We start from the raw sequence: 17420 nt of genomic DNA, 5'->3' as shown, positions 1-17420 counted from the left end.
ATTGGTTGGCTGGCACCATTGGAAAATATTGATGCATTTTTTTTTCACTGAAATAGGTCTCCCAATAGCTTTCTGGAACCCACGGTTCTCCGCATCATCATTTTTTTCTATTTTTTTTCAATTCCTTTTCACTTCATTCTCTCCATCCGTTCAGCACTGTCTCGCTCATCGTCGTCAATACGATGGCGTCCTAAGTGGGAAGCCGGGTCGGGTGCCTTACCGACAGCCTAAGGTGGTACCATGATTTCTGAAGCACAGAATTTGGTATCCATTTGCTAGGAATCTGAGAGAAGGCTTGAGTGGTGAGACTTTCAGATGTGAATCTCTCAGTACGCTGATACTGATGGACCAATCATTTAATAGAAAAGCCGAACATGTGGTGTGATGATGTTGGCTCATCTCGTGGTGGGTCGTCGTCGATTTTTGTCGATTAAACAACTAATAGAATGCCCTCTCTCTCTCTCTCTCTCTCGTCTCTCTAGCTATTTCTCATTCTCTCTGTCTAAGCTTCAACTTTCTAGATTCGACGAGCGACATATTGTTGAAGGGTAGCATCAAAGCTTCCATAAATGCAGTAGCATGCCCAGTTTCATGCAGGTTCAAAAGATTTGAGGGGCAGAATCTTGACTTTCAGTGGCAATTTCAGACGAGCGGATGGGCGGTCCCTCTGTAGCTTCGCTAGTGGGTGATAGGTCTTGGCAGTCTAGGAGGTGGTGCGGTGGTTTGCGCTGGTTAAGGGTGGGGATGGGTGTGTGCTTTGGGTGGTTTAATCGTGGGAGGCAAATGGGAGAGGCAGGCCAATTTCGATAGAGAAGTTTGATTCCAGGATGTTGGCTTTCTTCTGAAATTCAATTACCACCTTTAACGTCAGTATTTGGATTTCGGGGATATCAGGAATCCGATTATTGATTTTAGGTGGAGCTCACTAATTTTTTCATTCCCAAAATTTGGTAAACGCTGGAATCACTTAGAGAAGAATTCAATTCCATTTCTTCTACCTTCATTCCAATTTGGTAAACATGCCATGAATTCTTTCTCATTTTTATGGGCCAAAGTGTAATATTATATACTCTTTATCTATTTTGGGCAACTTTCCACTTTGATGTATGTCACGTTGATTGTCTGCAATATATAAAATGACTGTTTCTGTTTGATAACTTTTTCGTACATTTTTACTTTTAAAATTTTGTTATTTTATTATGGTTACATTTCAGTGACGTAGTAAGCTAATGAGACATTATTTTTTAAATGCAACAATAAGTAAACTGCAAGATTTAAATCGCAACATAACACCTATAGGTCCAAAGTGATATACTCCATATAAATTACAGGGACCCAAGTGATACATGCAGCATAAGTTTTGGGCATGAATGAGATACAAAAAGTATTAAGTAACAGTGATATTGAATATTTCATCAGCAACTAGCAACTCAGTCGTTGTAGTATAGTGGTAAGTATTCCCGCCTGTCACGCGGGTGACCCGGGTTCGATCCCCGGCAACGGCGTGTTTTATTTGTTTTTATTCAAATCTCCCCCTCTATCTCTCTCTCTCTCTCTCTCTCTCTCTCTCTCTCAGAGCACTGCTTCAGTTCAGTCACCATCTCCCTCTTCCAAAAGGTCGGCGTTTTTGCTCCCATTCATTCGGGTGTTAGCAGCAGGGTTTTATTGCAAAGCTCTGCGCTTGCAGATTTCGCCATGGAAACCGACGAGGCCCAGCGAGTTCTTCCCTTTCAGCTTCAGTTCGACAAGCCATTTGCTTCTCAGGTTTTTCTCTCACATTACATTTTCCGCAATCAAATCCCTCAAAATATATTAATTTTACAAGGGAAAAAAAATTATCTTTGAAACTTTGAATTCTCAAAAAATTGCAGATTAAAATTGCAGAATGGAACCCTGATCTTTCCCTAAGAAACATAGTGTTCTTGCTAATTAGTCCGTTAAGTTGCAAGCTTGTCGGTGTGAAATTTGTGAATCGATGACTTGCGCAAATCTTCGAAATTGTTGATGCAAACAATTAGGACTCTTACATGATACGAAGTTAAAACTTATGATGCGAATATGGACCTCTTCTGATTATTCTTCGTTCATGCTTTTCGAATTCGTCTTATTTCCTGAATGCGAGGTAGAATGGGAAGTTGTGCGAGTGCATTATTCATTTATTTTTTTGAAAGAGTCGAATATCCTAAGGCACTTTTTTCTTCTTTTTTTTGTCAAACGATAAATTTTGTTAGATTAACCGCCATCGGAGTTTGAACCCACGCCGTCATACAATGGCTCAACTGCTCTTCAGTATATGATACTTTCCGAAATGGGTACATTTAGGTCGTTGTTGTTCACCTGGAAATGGAGAATAAGAAGGTGTTTTCGCTGCAAGAAAACGTGTTTTGGTCTACATTCTGGACGAAGACGAAGATGAAGTCTCAGATGCAGAGTGACTGCATTGTAATTTACTCCCGGAACAAATATGTTTTGCCTGCTCTTCCTTAGCGTGTATCATATTTTTGTTCTGGCCAAATAATACGTTTTGCATTTGTTTCTCAGCATGCATCGTAATTTTGATCCCCTGTTGCGAAGTTCGAAATTTAAATTTTGTAAATACAAGACGGAGAGAACTGAAAAATGACTAGTGTACGTATTCTAAAATTAACGATGTGTCGTAAAAAGACTTGTAACTCAATCGGTTATGATTGTTAAGGTCCAGTGTTTGAAGCTCTGATGGCACATAGAATTTAAATCAACATAAAACCTCTTATTAAGAGCATAATACAAGGTCAGCACACTAGCAAAGAAGTGTAGAATTCACATCCCCTTGTCCGGTTGCATTTCGTGGAAACGTAAACATGAAAAAACCTTTGTAAAAAACTCCCCGCCGGAATCTTGCTAGTCTCGTAGGCCTTGAGTTGAAACAGCTCAACTCGTCTTGGTTTCGGAACTTGCAAGCAAGAATGTTGTAACAACACCCTTTGCAGTAAAACAAACCGGCAAAAGCGAGGTGTCGACAGAAAACACAAGCTTACTGCACATGAACTATACAAGCGAGCGGTCCCAAGATGTCCAAGGCTTATATTCCAAGAAACATCATGAGCTCTCGAACTTGAGGTTTTACCCACCAACCATAGTCCTCTCAGTTAGAAGCTGTGGCGTGACAGGAATAAGGTAGGCAGGGGGAAGCGAAGGCTAGAGACACCAAAATTGGATCAGCTTTGCCTCGTACAAGTCATATTTATGAATCATCCAACTCAACAAGCTGTGCCCGTCTCTCAGCAGCCTTCTTTCTGATGAATATGCCCCATCTAAGGGCTGCCTTGAGCTTGAGCCAGCCAACAACAGCTTTCCCAGATGAACGGCTCTGATCATCAACACTGTAGTTCACTTGTGGAGTGGGCATGTATGGTGACGAATATGGATAATTGTCTTCAGTGATGTTCATGGAGGCATGACCATAACCGTGGCCTTGACCCTGACCCTGACCGCCCATGTTAAAGATACGAAGTAGATGCTGCATATCTTCATTTTCGAGAATCTCGTGGCTCCTCATACGAATTTCTTCCTCTGGGAAGAGGTCCTCGGCTCCCCTATAAGAAGATGGATTGGATGTACCAATATTCTGGAACCCAGATGTGGACGACTGTGGTGGACCAAGGGCAAGCATGTTTTCATTTCCTTGAAACTGAGACTGGTGTGAAGTGATAGGCTGCTGATTTTGTAGAGGGAATGACAAGCCATCGAGCTGACTGGGAGCACTGAGATTTAGATTCTGTGACTGCACCGAGAATCTGTTAGCCATGCCGTCAGTATAACCTAGAGAGAAAAAGAGCATTTACACACGTTAGCAACGGATGTTTATCCAAAACACACAAGCCACTTATGAAAATCACAAATTTTCATGCAAGCACCGAAAATTCTTATTTGTGTATAATGACCTCCGGGCTTTGGTCCATGAGGCTGAGGATTAAATTTTGTTAGAAAGTCATTGGATATAATTATTTTGTCGCAAGATATACCTCCCACATTTAGGCCAGAATCCATAGTAGGCGGTTCTGAAGAAACTGAAGCTGGCAGGCTAGGTAGAGTGAACTGCTGATCAAATGAGTTTGGATAATCCTGTGAGGCTATTGGAACCTCAGGTAGAGAAACATCGGGACTCTTCTGCTGCTTAAGAAGAGACTTTCCATCGTACTCCATAACATGCATCCAGTTCTCATATGCCTTTGTTACCAAACCATCCACGTAGACCTGTAAGAAACACAAAAATTCACAAATCAACCACTTTGAGGGGTCATGACTCATTACTACTTTGTATCATTTTAGATACATTCACCAGGGATGTAACCTGTTCAGTCGAAAGAGTGTTGTTTACAGATAAAATAGCAAATGCATATGGACTGGATTCTTAAGTGCGAAAGGATAGCCAATATGGACAAAATGAATCCTATCTCATTAAGTTTACAAGCTTTACAACATTTGACAAGTAGCATCTCTCAACCACAAGACGGAACACGAAATTATAAAACATAGCAAATCCAGGCACTATAAAAGATACATGAAAAAAGGAAAAGAGAAGTCATATACCTTCTGATCGTCCGAGAGAGAATCAGCTGAGTAAAATTGTTCATTGGTAATTAGGCCACTCAACTCGTAAATATTGTTAAAAACAACACCAACGTTCCTTGCATCCTCAGGATAGTAGACATAGAGTTTCCCGCCAAGAAGACAAGTTTTTGCATGCTGTATGAGTACATCCCACATCTTATTCGACATGCCACTTCCAAGAATCTATCACAAATGGGCATAAAAATATTAGGAATTGCATTTTCGAAATATGAACTTGACAAACAAATTCCAAAATCTTACATTCCGCAATCTCTGCGAGTCTCTAACCACAAGTCGCAGGAAGTCTTCAACTGTAACAATTCCAGCTTTATTCAGTCTCTTGTGGAATGAGCCATCTTTTCCAATTTTCTCCAATCTCCAGACCTCATCATTTAACGCAGGTGGGTAGTGTTTCTTGTATACTGTAAAAACCAAAAGAAAACTTGCCATGTTTATTTTTTTTCAACTAACAAAGGAAATGTTAAATAACACTAATTATTAACTCACATTCCCCACGGTGATCCTTAACAGTAAAGGCATCTGTTTTTGCTTCGCGTATACGAATGTTGTCGCAATAGCCAGAGGCTACTTTCAGTCCTAGCCTAAACTTCCTGCTCCTAATCCAGCTAGAATTATCGGTAAATGTCAATTCCCCTAGTGTTCCTACACCTTCCTTCAGTGTCACTTGCAGATCGCCAGTAAGAAGTGGCCTCTTTCCTTCACGCTCTTTTACTACATGGCTCTCAAATTCTTCTTCAGTCCAGTTCTCATCATCCTCGTTGTTAAAATCACCTTCAAGCACAACAACGTCAAGTTTCACTGCTGACTCCGGGCCTGATGTCACAACATTCTTTGTATTTGCATCAATCAAGACAATAGGGATTGCAGAACCCCACTCCCCTTCTACTTTTCCACCAGTAAAAAGAGGAAGGGACAACCTGGACCTAAAGTGCAGCTGCAAGTTTCTTCCATCGGGCCCTTCAATTTGTTTAGGAGAAGACCTGCTATTTTTAAACCCATTATAAGAACAAAACTACTGGCATGCAGCACTGATTAAACGAAGTAAAAACAAGAAGGAAACAACTAAGGATCAGAACCCGTTAAAAAATAAGGGATGAAAAGGGTTGATACCTTCCAGTAAGTTTGGCAGGGCCTAATTTTGCTAAAGCACGCTCCACCTCTTCACTAACCTGTTCAGCAAAATAAGTAAGAAACATCAACCAATGCTTCAAACACCGTATGCACATATCAAAGGATTAAATCCTCTTCACTAGGCATGCATTAAAATTTGTCAAGCGGTTACAAAGTCATACACACCAATACTTTATCAAGAGCCCTTATGACCCTTATGACTTATAGTAGGCATTCAGCTTGCCTTCAACACATACACTTGTTGACAGCTGAGTCGTTGACACAAACGAAATGCCTCTTTTCTATGTCCGATGTTTAGGTCAGATAAATTTGCCACTAAACAACGCTTCACCATTTTTGTATGTGCATGACGTAATGAAAAATAACATACAGCAGCCAAATAAAATACACTTAAAAGTCATCTAAACCTCTTCTATCCAGTGACGGATTAGAAAACAAAAAGTCCACAAGAAATTAGAATGTCTTACAACTCTGCGTAGAATCGGCTCCAGTGACGAGCAAAGCTTCTGCAGACTATCCACCTTGAGAGCTTCAACAATTACACTGCATTAAGTTGAAAATTCTCAATAAACAACATTCACATTCATCGTTCATAAGACATTCAATTCATTATCCGTTCAGGACTTCAAGCAACGCGCTTTCTCAAATAAACACAACATTTGAAAATATTTCATGCCCAATTATACATTTCAGCTGAATTACAAACAGAATACATTAAAACAGTTAACAAATCAGTTGTAATTACATCAAAATCCAAGTTTTTACAGAAAGAAAAAGTCACCTGGCGAGAGCAGGCCGTTTCCTATCCGGCTGGCCTTCTTCAGCTGAAGACGAATCCAAACTTCGCTTCTCCCTCGCCATGCTATTCGATCTCTCCATATACCTCGTCTGCATCTTCTTTCACCGTCCTCAAAAACTTAGCCTCCTGTTTGGTTGCTGAGAAAGTGAAAGGAAAAAGAAAAAAACAATCACACAAAAACTTCCAAATCACTCAGAGCTAACTTTCACCTTGACTTGAAGATTCAACATTCAAAGTTTCAAAATTCCACTTCCCACACGCAAACACACACACACACCAGTAAACAAAGAAAAGTCAACAGAACGACTCGGATTTCAAATCCTCAATTTTCTTCTGTTTTCCGAGCAACCAAACAACAAAAACCGATCCAAAAACACAAGTCGTTCTCCGCTTTATTCCATGTGCGGTACGTGCGGAATCGAATTCTCGGATAAGGAAAAAAGGAAAAGTAAGAAAAAGCGAGCGGGAAAAAGTGAGAAAAAAAATGAACCTGAGAAATATTTGAGAGAGGAATCCGAGAAGTTTCCGCGAAGGGTCGGCGAATTTTCTCGGTCGCTAGCGTCTCTGAAACAAGTAAGGAGAGAAAGAGAGGCCTTTTTGTCTCTGTGCTGCGGATCGCATTTTCTCTCGATCCAAACAGTGGCGAATCTCTTGCTGCCGCCTGGTCGGTGGCTGAGATCTTTTGCGGGAGGCCATCGGCGGATCGGGACCGTTGGAGCGGTTGAACTTTGGGAATCTTTTGATTTTTTTATGGATTGGCCCACGTGAGTCTTTGGGTGGACTTGTGTGTTTGTTAGGATCCGGGGATCTGTGCGTTTCGGTGATCGTAGCCGTCCGATTTATGATTTTTATGCAGGGGCTCTGAAGAATCTCAAACATTTTTCTTAAGGTATCAGACTTCAATTTTACTTCCTGCAAACTCATAAGACCAATGCGCAAATTTTCTGTGACAATATACACAACTACAGTGGTCATCAGGTCCGATCCTGAAAATTTGGGGACCTCAGGCGAGCTATCGTTAAATACATGAAAAAATTCATTCATACACCAAATATTATTAAAAATTAATATTACAAATATATATATATATATACAAACATTACATAAATATTACTCATTTTACGTTTTTAGAAACAAATGTACTAATTAAGTTTACATAATCTATTTTTCAACCAATTCAGACCGAAAGAGAAGTCCATACCTAATACGCTAAATTCCAATCATTTTTTTAATTTTACAATGTTACTTATTACGTTCAGTAAATGAATGAAAAGTTGGATTACAGAGGCTGCATCTTTCGGTTGAGAAAAATACTAGAGGGAAGAGGATAGTAATTTTCGTATATATAAATAAGGGGCAAAAGCATAAAAAATAAAAAAATAAAAAAAATTGTGAAAAATTATATTATTGCCTATGATTATATATTTTGATATTTTTATTAAATTTGAATTGTAAAAATTTATACACACACATATAAAACCTTGCATAAGAGTAATTAAGACTTAAACAAAGATGCCTAGGTAAGGGCTAAAAGACGACGAGCAAAAATAAATAAATAAATAAATTACACAAAAATATCTTGACTATGGATCGAATTATAATCTTATACCTTATATTTTAAATATTATGATGTCATATCTTAATCTATGAATTTATGGCAATATCAGGTTTCCGTTAAATTTTCTATTAATTTGATTGTTAAATGATGACGTAGCAAAAGCAGAACCCACTCATTTGCCACTAGAATAAAAAGTTAATTAATTATTATTTTAACAAATTTTTTTTATTATTGATAAATTATTATTTTTTATTTAATAATTAAAGTTAATTGAAAAAATTAAATAATTTTTTATAATGAAATTAATTAAAATAAGAGAACTTTAACGAAAATTTTTGGTACTATTCACTTTAACGAAAAACCATATTTTTAAACTAAAAAATCAATCATATATTATTTATTTTATCATTTATTTTATTTTTATCGTTAAAACTCAAAACTTTCAAACATTTTTCATTAGTTTTCTTAAAAATAATCTCTCCCTTCTCCCCAGATTGCTGATCTTCTCCCTAGATTTCTGTTCGCCTCCTTTGTCACTCCCTCCTAGACATTGCAATGTTTAAAATATAAGGTATGAGATTATGATTCGACCCACAGTTAAGAGGTAATTTTGTGTAATTTTACCCAAAAAAAAAAATTATGTAGAAGAGGATAATGTAAAACATCCCATTTCAATAAAAGATCTAATACAACTGACTCCAAATGCAGCATACAACTACAAGCATGATTCTGACAGCCAAAGACTCCAAATGTACCAAAATGGAACTTCCGGTCAGCCGGCCGATCTCATGCACTTGATGATTCTACACAGGAAAGACAAGCTGATCCCACAGCCTCGCGAGGAACACCGGTGGCTAGCGCTTGTTCTTCGTCGGTTTTATTCCCTTCCTTTTATCTCTTTTACGCTGCAGCTTGGGCCTTGATTTGCGCCTTGCAGCTTTTTTTGGAGGTTTCGTCTTCCTCACAGGTACATTGTGCTGTTCAGAAGCTCCAACTGATTCGGGTACTGCTGCCTCCGTCTTTTCGTCTCGATCACTTTCCTCCTCTCGAAAAATATCATGTGTTGTCACAGTGACTTTCATCTCACCCTTGTCATATGTTGTTGTACCTTAAAGCAATACCAAAGGTTAAACTCAAATTCTGATTAAGCATGAGCTGAAGCAATACAGGTATAATGAACTGAATCCACACCTACTCGTATAAAATCCAAGGGTGGATTCACCGATAAGTTCGTATATGTTTTCACAACTACGTACCAGAACCCCGCCACCCTAGCAAAACGGGGAGCATTGTTGGCTAGGGTCGCCCACTATAAAGAAAACATAACTCGCCTCTTGCATACATGATTACGAAGGGTTTTGTGATCGGTCAGAAGTGATGTGATTATATAGCAATTAAGAAACATTAATACAGTGCCTTGATGCTAACTGATCGGTGTCTCGCTAAACCAGAGAACCAACCAATGAAAAGTAAACATTATGGGGTGATCGACAGCAGGGGTTAGAAGCACCAGAGGTCTCACTAATCTCATCATCCTCGTGCTCCTCAACACCCTCATCAACCTCATCAGCTGCTGTATCGGTGGCTTGGGCAATCCCACCACTAAGAACCAGTTCCTTTTCTAGTCTCCATGCAACAAAAGCAACCAAAGGTAAGACAGTGAAAACTTAGATTTGTTTGATCACCAAAAACCAACAGGCAAAAGAGGCAATCAAAGGGTCCAAAAACAGCCACAAATTCCAACCTGTTTGCGCAGCTCGAGACGCTTCCGCCGCAGCGCCTCCCCTTGCTTCTGCTCAGCTTCCTTTCTCCTCTTCTTCTTCCTCTTGTGAAACACAGACACGAAATCGCTCCACGAACCCAAAACAAGAAAACATCAAAACCCAAAAATTCAAAAAAACCCAATTCAAAAAATGCGAAAAGAAGCAAACTTCAGAGCTTAGATTTCATCACTGAGCAAATTTTGTGATGGCGGTTTTTTTACTACCTGAGGTCTTTCTCGTTAAACGTGACGGCGAGAGCCTTGTTTTTCAAAGCCCTCTTCTTTATATAACGGCTTCGGGGATTTACGGACGGAATCGCTGCCTCTTCGACCTTTCCCGCCGCCATTGCACAATCGGCACTCACTGCGCCGAAGTGTTTGCGTTTGTGGTTCAAGAGGCCGGTTCGCGTTGGTTTACTTCAGTAAATTAGGCTCGGCCCGAAATTTTGGATTTGAATATCCAGCCCAAAATGGTTTTGTAAGTTTACATTATGCTATGGACCGTAAAGCCCGAAGACATTTTTTCCACTACGGACAAAACATTGTTAATATTTGGAAGTGCTACCGCATTCGTGCCTTCTCACCCTTTATTTAGCTGGATCAAATTTCTTGAATTCGGATCCTTTCAGGATTCTCTTTGTAAGGATTCTAAAAATTCGTAAATTATATTCATTTATTGTACACCATGCGGTCAAAAATCATTTTAAATATTTTTATTTAAAATAAACACAGACAATACTTGATAAAAACTGACTACATGATGTACGACGAACGGACACGATTCACAAATCCCCAGGATCCTTACCAAAAAAATCCGAAAAAGATCATGTTGGAAATTTCTTTACAAGGATTGGGACTCGAGGAAGAAGCACCAGCTAACTCTGTGCCAACAGCTACAGCAAGCACTAGCAGAGCCAAGGGGGGTGCATTGGGATCCCTTGACCCCAATAAGTTTCTAAATTTTGTCTTGTGAAAAAATATTTGACCCCTATAGCACCAGCAACAGATGAATTATGGCCAAATTTAGTGGGCCATTTGCTGTTTTTTTGTTCCATCCTTCTAATGTTTTTGGTTTCCATCCCTCTACTGCTCTCCTAAAGCTGCTTCATTTGTGCTATGAGCAATCACTCATACTAGTACTATTTTCGGTAGCTTTTGGGAGATGAATTTGTTATGTATTTTCGTCTTCTCTATTTGTTTTTTGTTTGAGTGAGAACTATCAGTGTTTGTGTAATTTGAGTTTGAAAATTAAACACTCTATTGTCTATTTGTAATCTCCATTTTGATATATTTGAAAGCTATTTTTAAATAAAAGTATGATCGATTTTCTAAAACTGTTTTTTGACCCTATCGTTGTAAATTCCTAACTCCACCATTGACGGCAAGTGCCCTTAGGAATGAATAGGTGTAAAAGCCACCTAGGCAGTGAATCGAGTTGAAAGTGAAAGATTAGTAATTTAAAATTTCTTAACATAGCCACTACACATTTGACTCACTGGTATTGGGTGTATATCTTTTTGAGAATCCCTGTGTTATATTTTACTTTACAGAAACAGAAAAAGTGATTCGAATTCAAAAGTACAAAAACGGAAAAAGTGATTCGAATTCATTTTACTTAAAAAAATACTTTTTGCATAGGGGTGTGATATCCACACACTCTGTTTTACTTTTTCCACACTTTTTTAGTTTTCAATTGTCAGGTCAGATAAATTCAAGAAGATTAACAGACATAAATTAACAAAGGGTGTGTGAGAGGCAAAAAGGGATGTGTGGATAGCACACCCCTTTGCATATTAAGAGAATATGATGTTAAAATGAGGACATACATATTTGGATAATTACACATACATCCCCTCGTATTTATTCATGTATGCTTCACAAATACTGCGGCTTATATGTGTGTGTGTATGTCTCTCTCTCTCTCCTGTAGTGTTCAATCCGATATATAAACAACCATTGAATCCACTATCTCTCTCCTGTAATTGTTAATTTTTTTTTTCTAATTACTATAAAAGTATTTTACTTTTGGAAAATTAACTAAAAGAGTAAATTCGTCATTTAGGGTTGTGTGAAAATAAATTAAACTTTATGGAGTGTATGTGTAATTAATCCTATAAATGACATTTCCCTTGAAACCCTTAAACTACAAACCAATTCAAATTTGCAAAGTATCCCAAATGGAAGAGAAATTTAGGAGGTATGATTATCTCTCCTTTAAATTCTCCTTCCTTCCGTCCCCTCCTCTCTCCTTTCCATTTTTGTTTTTTTTCTCTCTGTAAAAAAGTCAACACAAGATGTTAACGTTACTTAAATATAACCGTTCAAATAAAATAAAAAAAAATAAGAAAATTTGAAGTGAAGAGAATCCAACTCCGAAATTAAGATACAAGGACTACCTAATTAAAGAAAATATACCCTACGAACATGACGTAATGTCAAAATTTATATCACATTATTAGACAACTCTACTCGACCATATCCAAGGACAAGTCACAACTCGTTCATATCGTACACAACAATTGGATATAAACTTTGGGCCCAACGCCTCTTTTCTTCATCTTTTGTGGTACCCACAAAAGCTCAACGATGCTTTGCTTGCAACTAATTTCAGTTTTTTTTCTGGTTTTTCGGTAATTTTAATTTGCAACCGATTTCCGTTTCACATTAAACCCGGTTCGCTTCGTCCAACCGAACCCGTTTCTCCGCCAACCAGCACATAACATCAGACTTTTCTTCAGGCCCCCAAACCAAAAGCCCTCAACCACTCCGGAAGACGTGAACCACTATCCAAACATGGACCGAGCCGGACCCGAGTCTGCTCCCCCGCAACCCCTACTCTCCGACCGGGTCCTCATAAGCGGCGTCGTCACACCCGTGGCTTTATTCTCCGACGGAGTGCTCCGGTGGTCGGAGAGAAGTCAACGGAGCTTGATCGTCGAGAAGGAGGTCCTGGGGTTCGCGGCGGAGGGTCCAAAGATTAGGATAAGAGCTTTTGTGGAAGGCGGAGCTGGAATCTGCTGTGGCGCGAACAGAGGAGCTGTGGCGAGGAAGGACTTGGTGTTCGAGCCTCTCTCTGAGGACTCGCAAAGGCTCTGGTGCCAGAAGCTCGGGGATTACATCGATTCTCTCGGTAATTTTCATTTGCTTGTAAGTTGTAATCGGCTTGTGTCGTGTTTGGTTGATAGGAAAATGCCGGAAAATGAAACGAATATTTGGAAAAAGTTTGACTTTTCACTTCAGGGTGTTTGACCGTTGCGAGATTATTTTGAATATCCGTTGTTCTCGTTCTAATTTCTTAGCTCAAGCTCGTTTTACTCTAATGTTCACTTAAGCGAGATTAATTATTGAAAATAACATGAATTTATGGTTTATTGTTACTTTCTTGCATATATAGTGATAATATAGGTGGTAATTTATCCTCTTTTGCACAGGACGGCCAAAGAGGCTGTTTGTTTTTGTGAATCCGTTTGGTGGTAGCAAATCTGCTTCAAAGATTTATGTTGATCACGTAAAACCTCTTTTCGAGGATGCCGGTATCCAATTTACGCTGCAAGGTTAAGGAATTTCCTTCAATGTTTTGCTTATTAGTTAATAGTTGATGTGTGGTACTGAATTTTGGATCTGTGAATCGCGGGTCGAGTTAGTGTTTCCCTTATTGGTTTTTTATTGAATTTTCAGAAACTCAATATCAACTACATGCGAAGGAAGTTGTGAAAACACTAGATCTTTCAAAGTATGATGGCATTGTTTGTGTTAGTGGGGACGGAATCTTGGTTGAGGTCGGTTTCCAATGATCAGTGACCATGTGCATATGATTTCGTTGCAGCTATAAGAAACATGAGCAATGCGATATTGTAATTGACCAAATGACTCTGTCGAGGAATCAAATTACTTACACTGACGAACTTTGTTTTATTTCTCTTTTCCCTCAAATTAAGTTAGATTTTGTTTGGTAAATGTAGTGTTATGTTTTTTGAGCAAATGTTAAGCTGTGATGGTTTTTAACTGAATTAAGTAGTGTTATTAGACTGTAAGACAAATATAATCTCATGAAGAGTCTGCTTTTATTTAGGGAATTGTTATTAGCACTCCAAAAATCTCATTCTACACTCCAAACTTTCTATATTAGGAAAGAAAAATACACTTGTGAGGAGTAGAATGAGATTTTTGGAGTGCCAATAACTCTTCCCTTTTTTTATAGTACATTATTTGTCTTGAGAATCATGTGCTTGTATTAAGCTTATGATTTTCTTCTTACAAGCATTGCACTTTTTAGTAGGTAGTAAATGGACTCCTAGAGAGAGAGGATTGGGACGCTGCAATAAAGATTCCTCTTGGAGTAGTTCCTGCAGGTTCTGTACTCTTTATTTCTCAATTTTCTTTATATTTAACAAAACATTTCTTTGATAATTAGGTTGATCGTTCATGTTATAAAAGGTGAGGGAAAACTTTGCAAGTTTGCTTCAAACAGACAGTTATAGTCTGTTTTTTGTTTTTAAAGTTAATTTCTGACGAGATTCTCTTCATTAGGTACTGGAAATGGGATGGCAAAATCTCTTTTGGATTCTGTTGGTGAACCTTGTACACCGTCTAATGCTGTCCTTGCCATTATTCGAGGTATATATGCTGTCTGTCTATCGTTATACTGTGCTCAAAACATTACGATTGCGCCCTTTCTCTTCCTGTGTTGGTAATTCTTTTGATTAATGAGTTTTTCTTCTTTATGGTTTATTTACGGTCAGGGCATAAGCGTTCACTGGATGTAGCTACCATCTGCCAGGGGAGGATGAAATTCTTCAGTGTATTGATGCTTGCATGGGGTAATTCAAAAGTATCACCCCACTGAATAGTGGAACTGGCAGAATTCCTATCAGAATTTCTGGGTCTCGCTGCAACTGAAAAATGTAATGTGTTACTAATAAAGCTTCATCTGCTTTCAGGTTTAGTGGCAGATGTTGACATTGAGTCTGAGAAATATAGGTGGATGGGAAGTGCTCGACTAGATTTCTATGTAAGTTTACACCTCTGTTTGTTGTGGTCTAGTTTACTGGATTACTTCGTTGCTAATGCAGATGTTCATGTTTAAGTAATCTGTTGTTGGGATGGTATTGAATGGCAAGACACTAATAATTGTCTATGTATTTTAGGCTGTTCAACGGATTGTGCATTTGAGGCAATATAATGGATCTATCTCCTTTGTGCCTGCACCTGGCTTTGAAGCTTACGGAGAGCCTACTAGTTACAGTAATGCCAGTGAACCTACTAACCAACACAATGCAGGTGCTCCAAATCAAGAGGAGCTGATTAGCATTCGACAACATAGCTATCCAGGGCCTGATATTAACTTGGCTAGCATGGACTGGAGAACTATTAGCGGACCGTTTGTTTCCATCTGGCTTCACAATGTGCCTTGGGGTGGTGAAGACACAAAGGCGGCTCCCGATGCCAAGGTTGGACAGTAAAATTGCGTAGCATCTATTTCAGATACTTCTCCACTTATACTGTTTTGGGATATTTATTTAAAACTTGAATAATTCACATGTATTTGTGCCCCTTTGCAGTTCTCGGATGGTTATATAGACGTGATAATGATGAGGGCCTGTCCAAAACTATCATTGCTCTCATTGATGTCTGGGTTGAGCACAGGAAGCCATATTAAATCACCATATGTCTTGTACTTCAAGGTCAGCCAAATCAACCTATCGAACATTTACTTTGGTTTAAGATTTTTTCTTTGGTAAATAAGAAGCTTTAATAACTTTTCGCTTCTGTTTATGTTATTATTATCTTGCGACATTCTGCAGGTGAAAGCATTTATTTTGCAGCCCGGTCCTCTCACCAAGGACCCAGCTAAGGAAGGGATAATCGACTCAGATGGCGAGGTCCTGGCTAGAGGCAAAGGAGCATACAAATGTGACCAGAAGACATTGATGGTCTACGATAAACTTCAAGTAACCGTGGATCAAGGTTTAGCTACTCTGTTTTCCCCCGTATAGGATGAACTATTTTTTATCTCAAATTCGATTTTGGTAACAGAGAGAAATTCCGAGCAGAAAAAATTTGTCATCCAACCCAGACGTGTAAAAATCCGCAAGGAGTATACAAGGGATTTAGATCGATGAGGCATATTCTCAGCAACTTGCTTGCTGAGAAGTTATTTTGCAATAGCCACTGATTGCTGTCGATGTAGCGTGCAGTTTATCCTTCACTCTTTTTGCTTTGATTTTTCAATTTCTTTTGTTTCGAAACAGATTTGTAGTGCAGGAACGTATAGGCCGCTGTGGTCGATACAGAGACGATTTGTATTCGACTAGTGTAATACATGTATACATTTGTTCATCTTAATAAAAATCTGAAGCCCATGTGTGAATGCAGATTGCTGTTTCACTTTGCTTGTGAGATAATGTGGTACAAATTTCTTCGTTGTCTGTGGTATGCTAAATATTTGGATTTTTAATTTCTTTTTCTGAATGCATGAAAATGGCTTTTTGCACATAATTGGGGGAAGAACTTGGGTAGGGCTGCCTGGCAGCGCTCTCAAATGAGAGATTTTATCGTGTAATCGGTTGTGTATTTATGTCTTTTTATCTGTTTCGTCACGTTACACACAAGATTTCTCAGGGTAAACCAGTTTGAGAACGGGAGCTAGGGACCAAAATGCATGGGGGTTCCACACTTTTTATGACTTGATCGAACGGTCCAATTGGTCAGGCTGTTTGGCGGAAGATTTTCCGACAATTTAGATAACTAAACTTAAGATTTGCTCATTGAATCCTTAACGTAATCTTTAATACAAGAGATTGACATATCCCTAGGCCAAACAGTGGTTTAATTTTACCAAATAATCCAAGTCAACATGCCAGATAATTCAGGTCTGTATTTCATACAACATATTTTATGTTTAATTCTTGACGCTGACGGCTAAAAACAAAAAAAACTAAAATATCTTTGTAAATTCTCAACGCTCGAGTAAGTGAATTATTTTGATAAAATCATAATCTAATTGAACAAAACATGAATAAGAATATTTGAATAACTATAATAAATGCAAGATGTGACAATGATGGCAGGAAATGCGTCATTCTGTCATACATAATTATATCAGCCATAAGTTCATCATGTCGATGCCTTCACTCAGAAAGGAATCATGTGATCCAAATCATTCCAAAGAAATGCCAAGACAACTCTTTCAAAACATAGAAATTTTCTTGAATTTTTGTTATTTTATAATTTAATATTATTTTTTGTATTAATATAATAAATTATTATATACAAAACATAAGGTGATTAATAGAAAGTTCATACAGAGTCACATGCAAATAAAATTTGTAACCTGTGTTAGAGGTTGTGTTACATAACCCACCCATTTTTGAGTTTGTAGTCCATGCCGTCTAATCCCATCCAACTTATATTTAGCACCATCAAACATGAGACTTGGACTTGTACCTATTTTAATTGGCTATAATCTATCCCATTCAGTCCATCAAACGAGCCCTTATATTTGATATTTATGGTTACTAATTAACCCACGCATTGTGCATGCAACAGTGAGTCAC

The 17420-nt window shown here is 38.4% G+C and overlaps 3 protein-coding genes and 1 non-coding gene across 11 annotated transcripts; 2 read left to right on the top strand and 2 right to left on the bottom strand.

Moving 5' to 3' along the window:
• The first annotated feature begins 1433 nt into the window (after positions 1 to 1433).
• On the top strand, positions 1434 to 1505 carry TRNAD-GUC. Its single transcript has one exon. It is a non-coding gene; the product is annotated as a tRNA-Asp (tRNA).
• A 1578-nt stretch (positions 1506 to 3083) lies between these two features.
• On the bottom strand, positions 3084 to 7193 carry LOC103964603 (calmodulin-binding protein 60 B). Of its 4 annotated transcripts, none has more exons than XM_009377713.3 (9): positions 7035 to 7193; positions 6527 to 6681; positions 6213 to 6288; positions 5725 to 5783; positions 5101 to 5597; positions 4855 to 5015; positions 4573 to 4776; positions 4005 to 4236; positions 3084 to 3801 (listed from the first exon to the last, which is right to left on the bottom strand). In XM_009377713.3, the coding sequence occupies exons 2-9, from the start codon at positions 6637 to 6639 to the stop codon at positions 3224 to 3226; spliced, it is 1920 nt and encodes a 639-aa protein (XP_009375988.2). In that variant the 5' UTR covers positions 6640 to 6681; positions 7035 to 7193; the 3' UTR covers positions 3084 to 3223. The 4 variants fall into 4 exon arrangements, with proteins under 4 accessions (XP_009375988.2, XP_009376054.2, XP_009375923.2 ...); XM_009377779.3 differs by having other exon boundaries at positions 5101 to 5594; XM_009377648.3 differs by lacking the exon at positions 7035 to 7193 and adding an exon at positions 6822 to 7014.
• Positions 7194 to 8749: 1556 nt separating this feature from the next.
• LOC103964858 (ribosomal RNA-processing protein 17) lies at positions 8750 to 10326 on the bottom strand. 4 transcript variants are annotated; one of them, XR_007257744.1, is made up of 4 exons: positions 10090 to 10300; positions 9847 to 9952; positions 9625 to 9728; positions 8750 to 9210 (listed from the first exon to the last, which is right to left on the bottom strand). XR_007257744.1 is itself a non-coding variant. In XM_048582667.1 (4 exons), the coding sequence occupies exons 1-4, from the start codon at positions 10209 to 10211 to the stop codon at positions 8957 to 8959; spliced, it is 576 nt and encodes a 191-aa protein (XP_048438624.1). In that variant the 5' UTR covers positions 10212 to 10279; the 3' UTR covers positions 8750 to 8956. The 4 variants fall into 4 exon arrangements, 1 of the variants encoding a protein (XP_048438624.1); XM_048582667.1 differs by having other exon boundaries at positions 9625 to 9718; positions 10090 to 10279; XR_007257743.1 differs by having other exon boundaries at positions 8750 to 9728; positions 9847 to 10326.
• Positions 10327 to 12447: 2121 nt separating this feature from the next.
• LOC103964944 (sphingosine kinase 1) lies at positions 12448 to 16238 on the top strand. Of its 2 annotated transcripts, XM_009377985.3 has the most exons (10): positions 12448 to 12994; positions 13296 to 13418; positions 13543 to 13643; positions 14144 to 14216; positions 14395 to 14481; positions 14607 to 14684; positions 14805 to 14875; positions 15012 to 15314; positions 15426 to 15548; positions 15669 to 16238. In XM_009377985.3, exons 1-10 carry the CDS (start codon positions 12658 to 12660, stop codon positions 15858 to 15860), a joined length of 1488 nt encoding a protein of 495 aa, XP_009376260.2. In that variant the 5' UTR covers positions 12448 to 12657; the 3' UTR covers positions 15861 to 16238. The 2 variants fall into 2 exon arrangements, with proteins under 2 accessions (XP_009376260.2, XP_018507545.2); XM_018652029.2 differs by lacking the exon at positions 13543 to 13643 and having other exon boundaries at positions 12850 to 12994.
• Positions 16239 to 17420: the final 1182 nt, after the last annotated feature.

This window comes from the organism of the source record quoted next, unplaced genomic scaffold (genome assembly GCF_019419815.1).
Source record: "Pyrus x bretschneideri cultivar Hongxiangsu unplaced genomic scaffold, Pyrus_bretschneideri_v1 Contig19, whole genome shotgun sequence".
NCBI lineage: Eukaryota > Viridiplantae > Streptophyta > Magnoliopsida > Rosales > Rosaceae > Pyrus > Pyrus x bretschneideri.
This window is presented reverse-complemented; position numbering and strand designations above follow the sequence as displayed.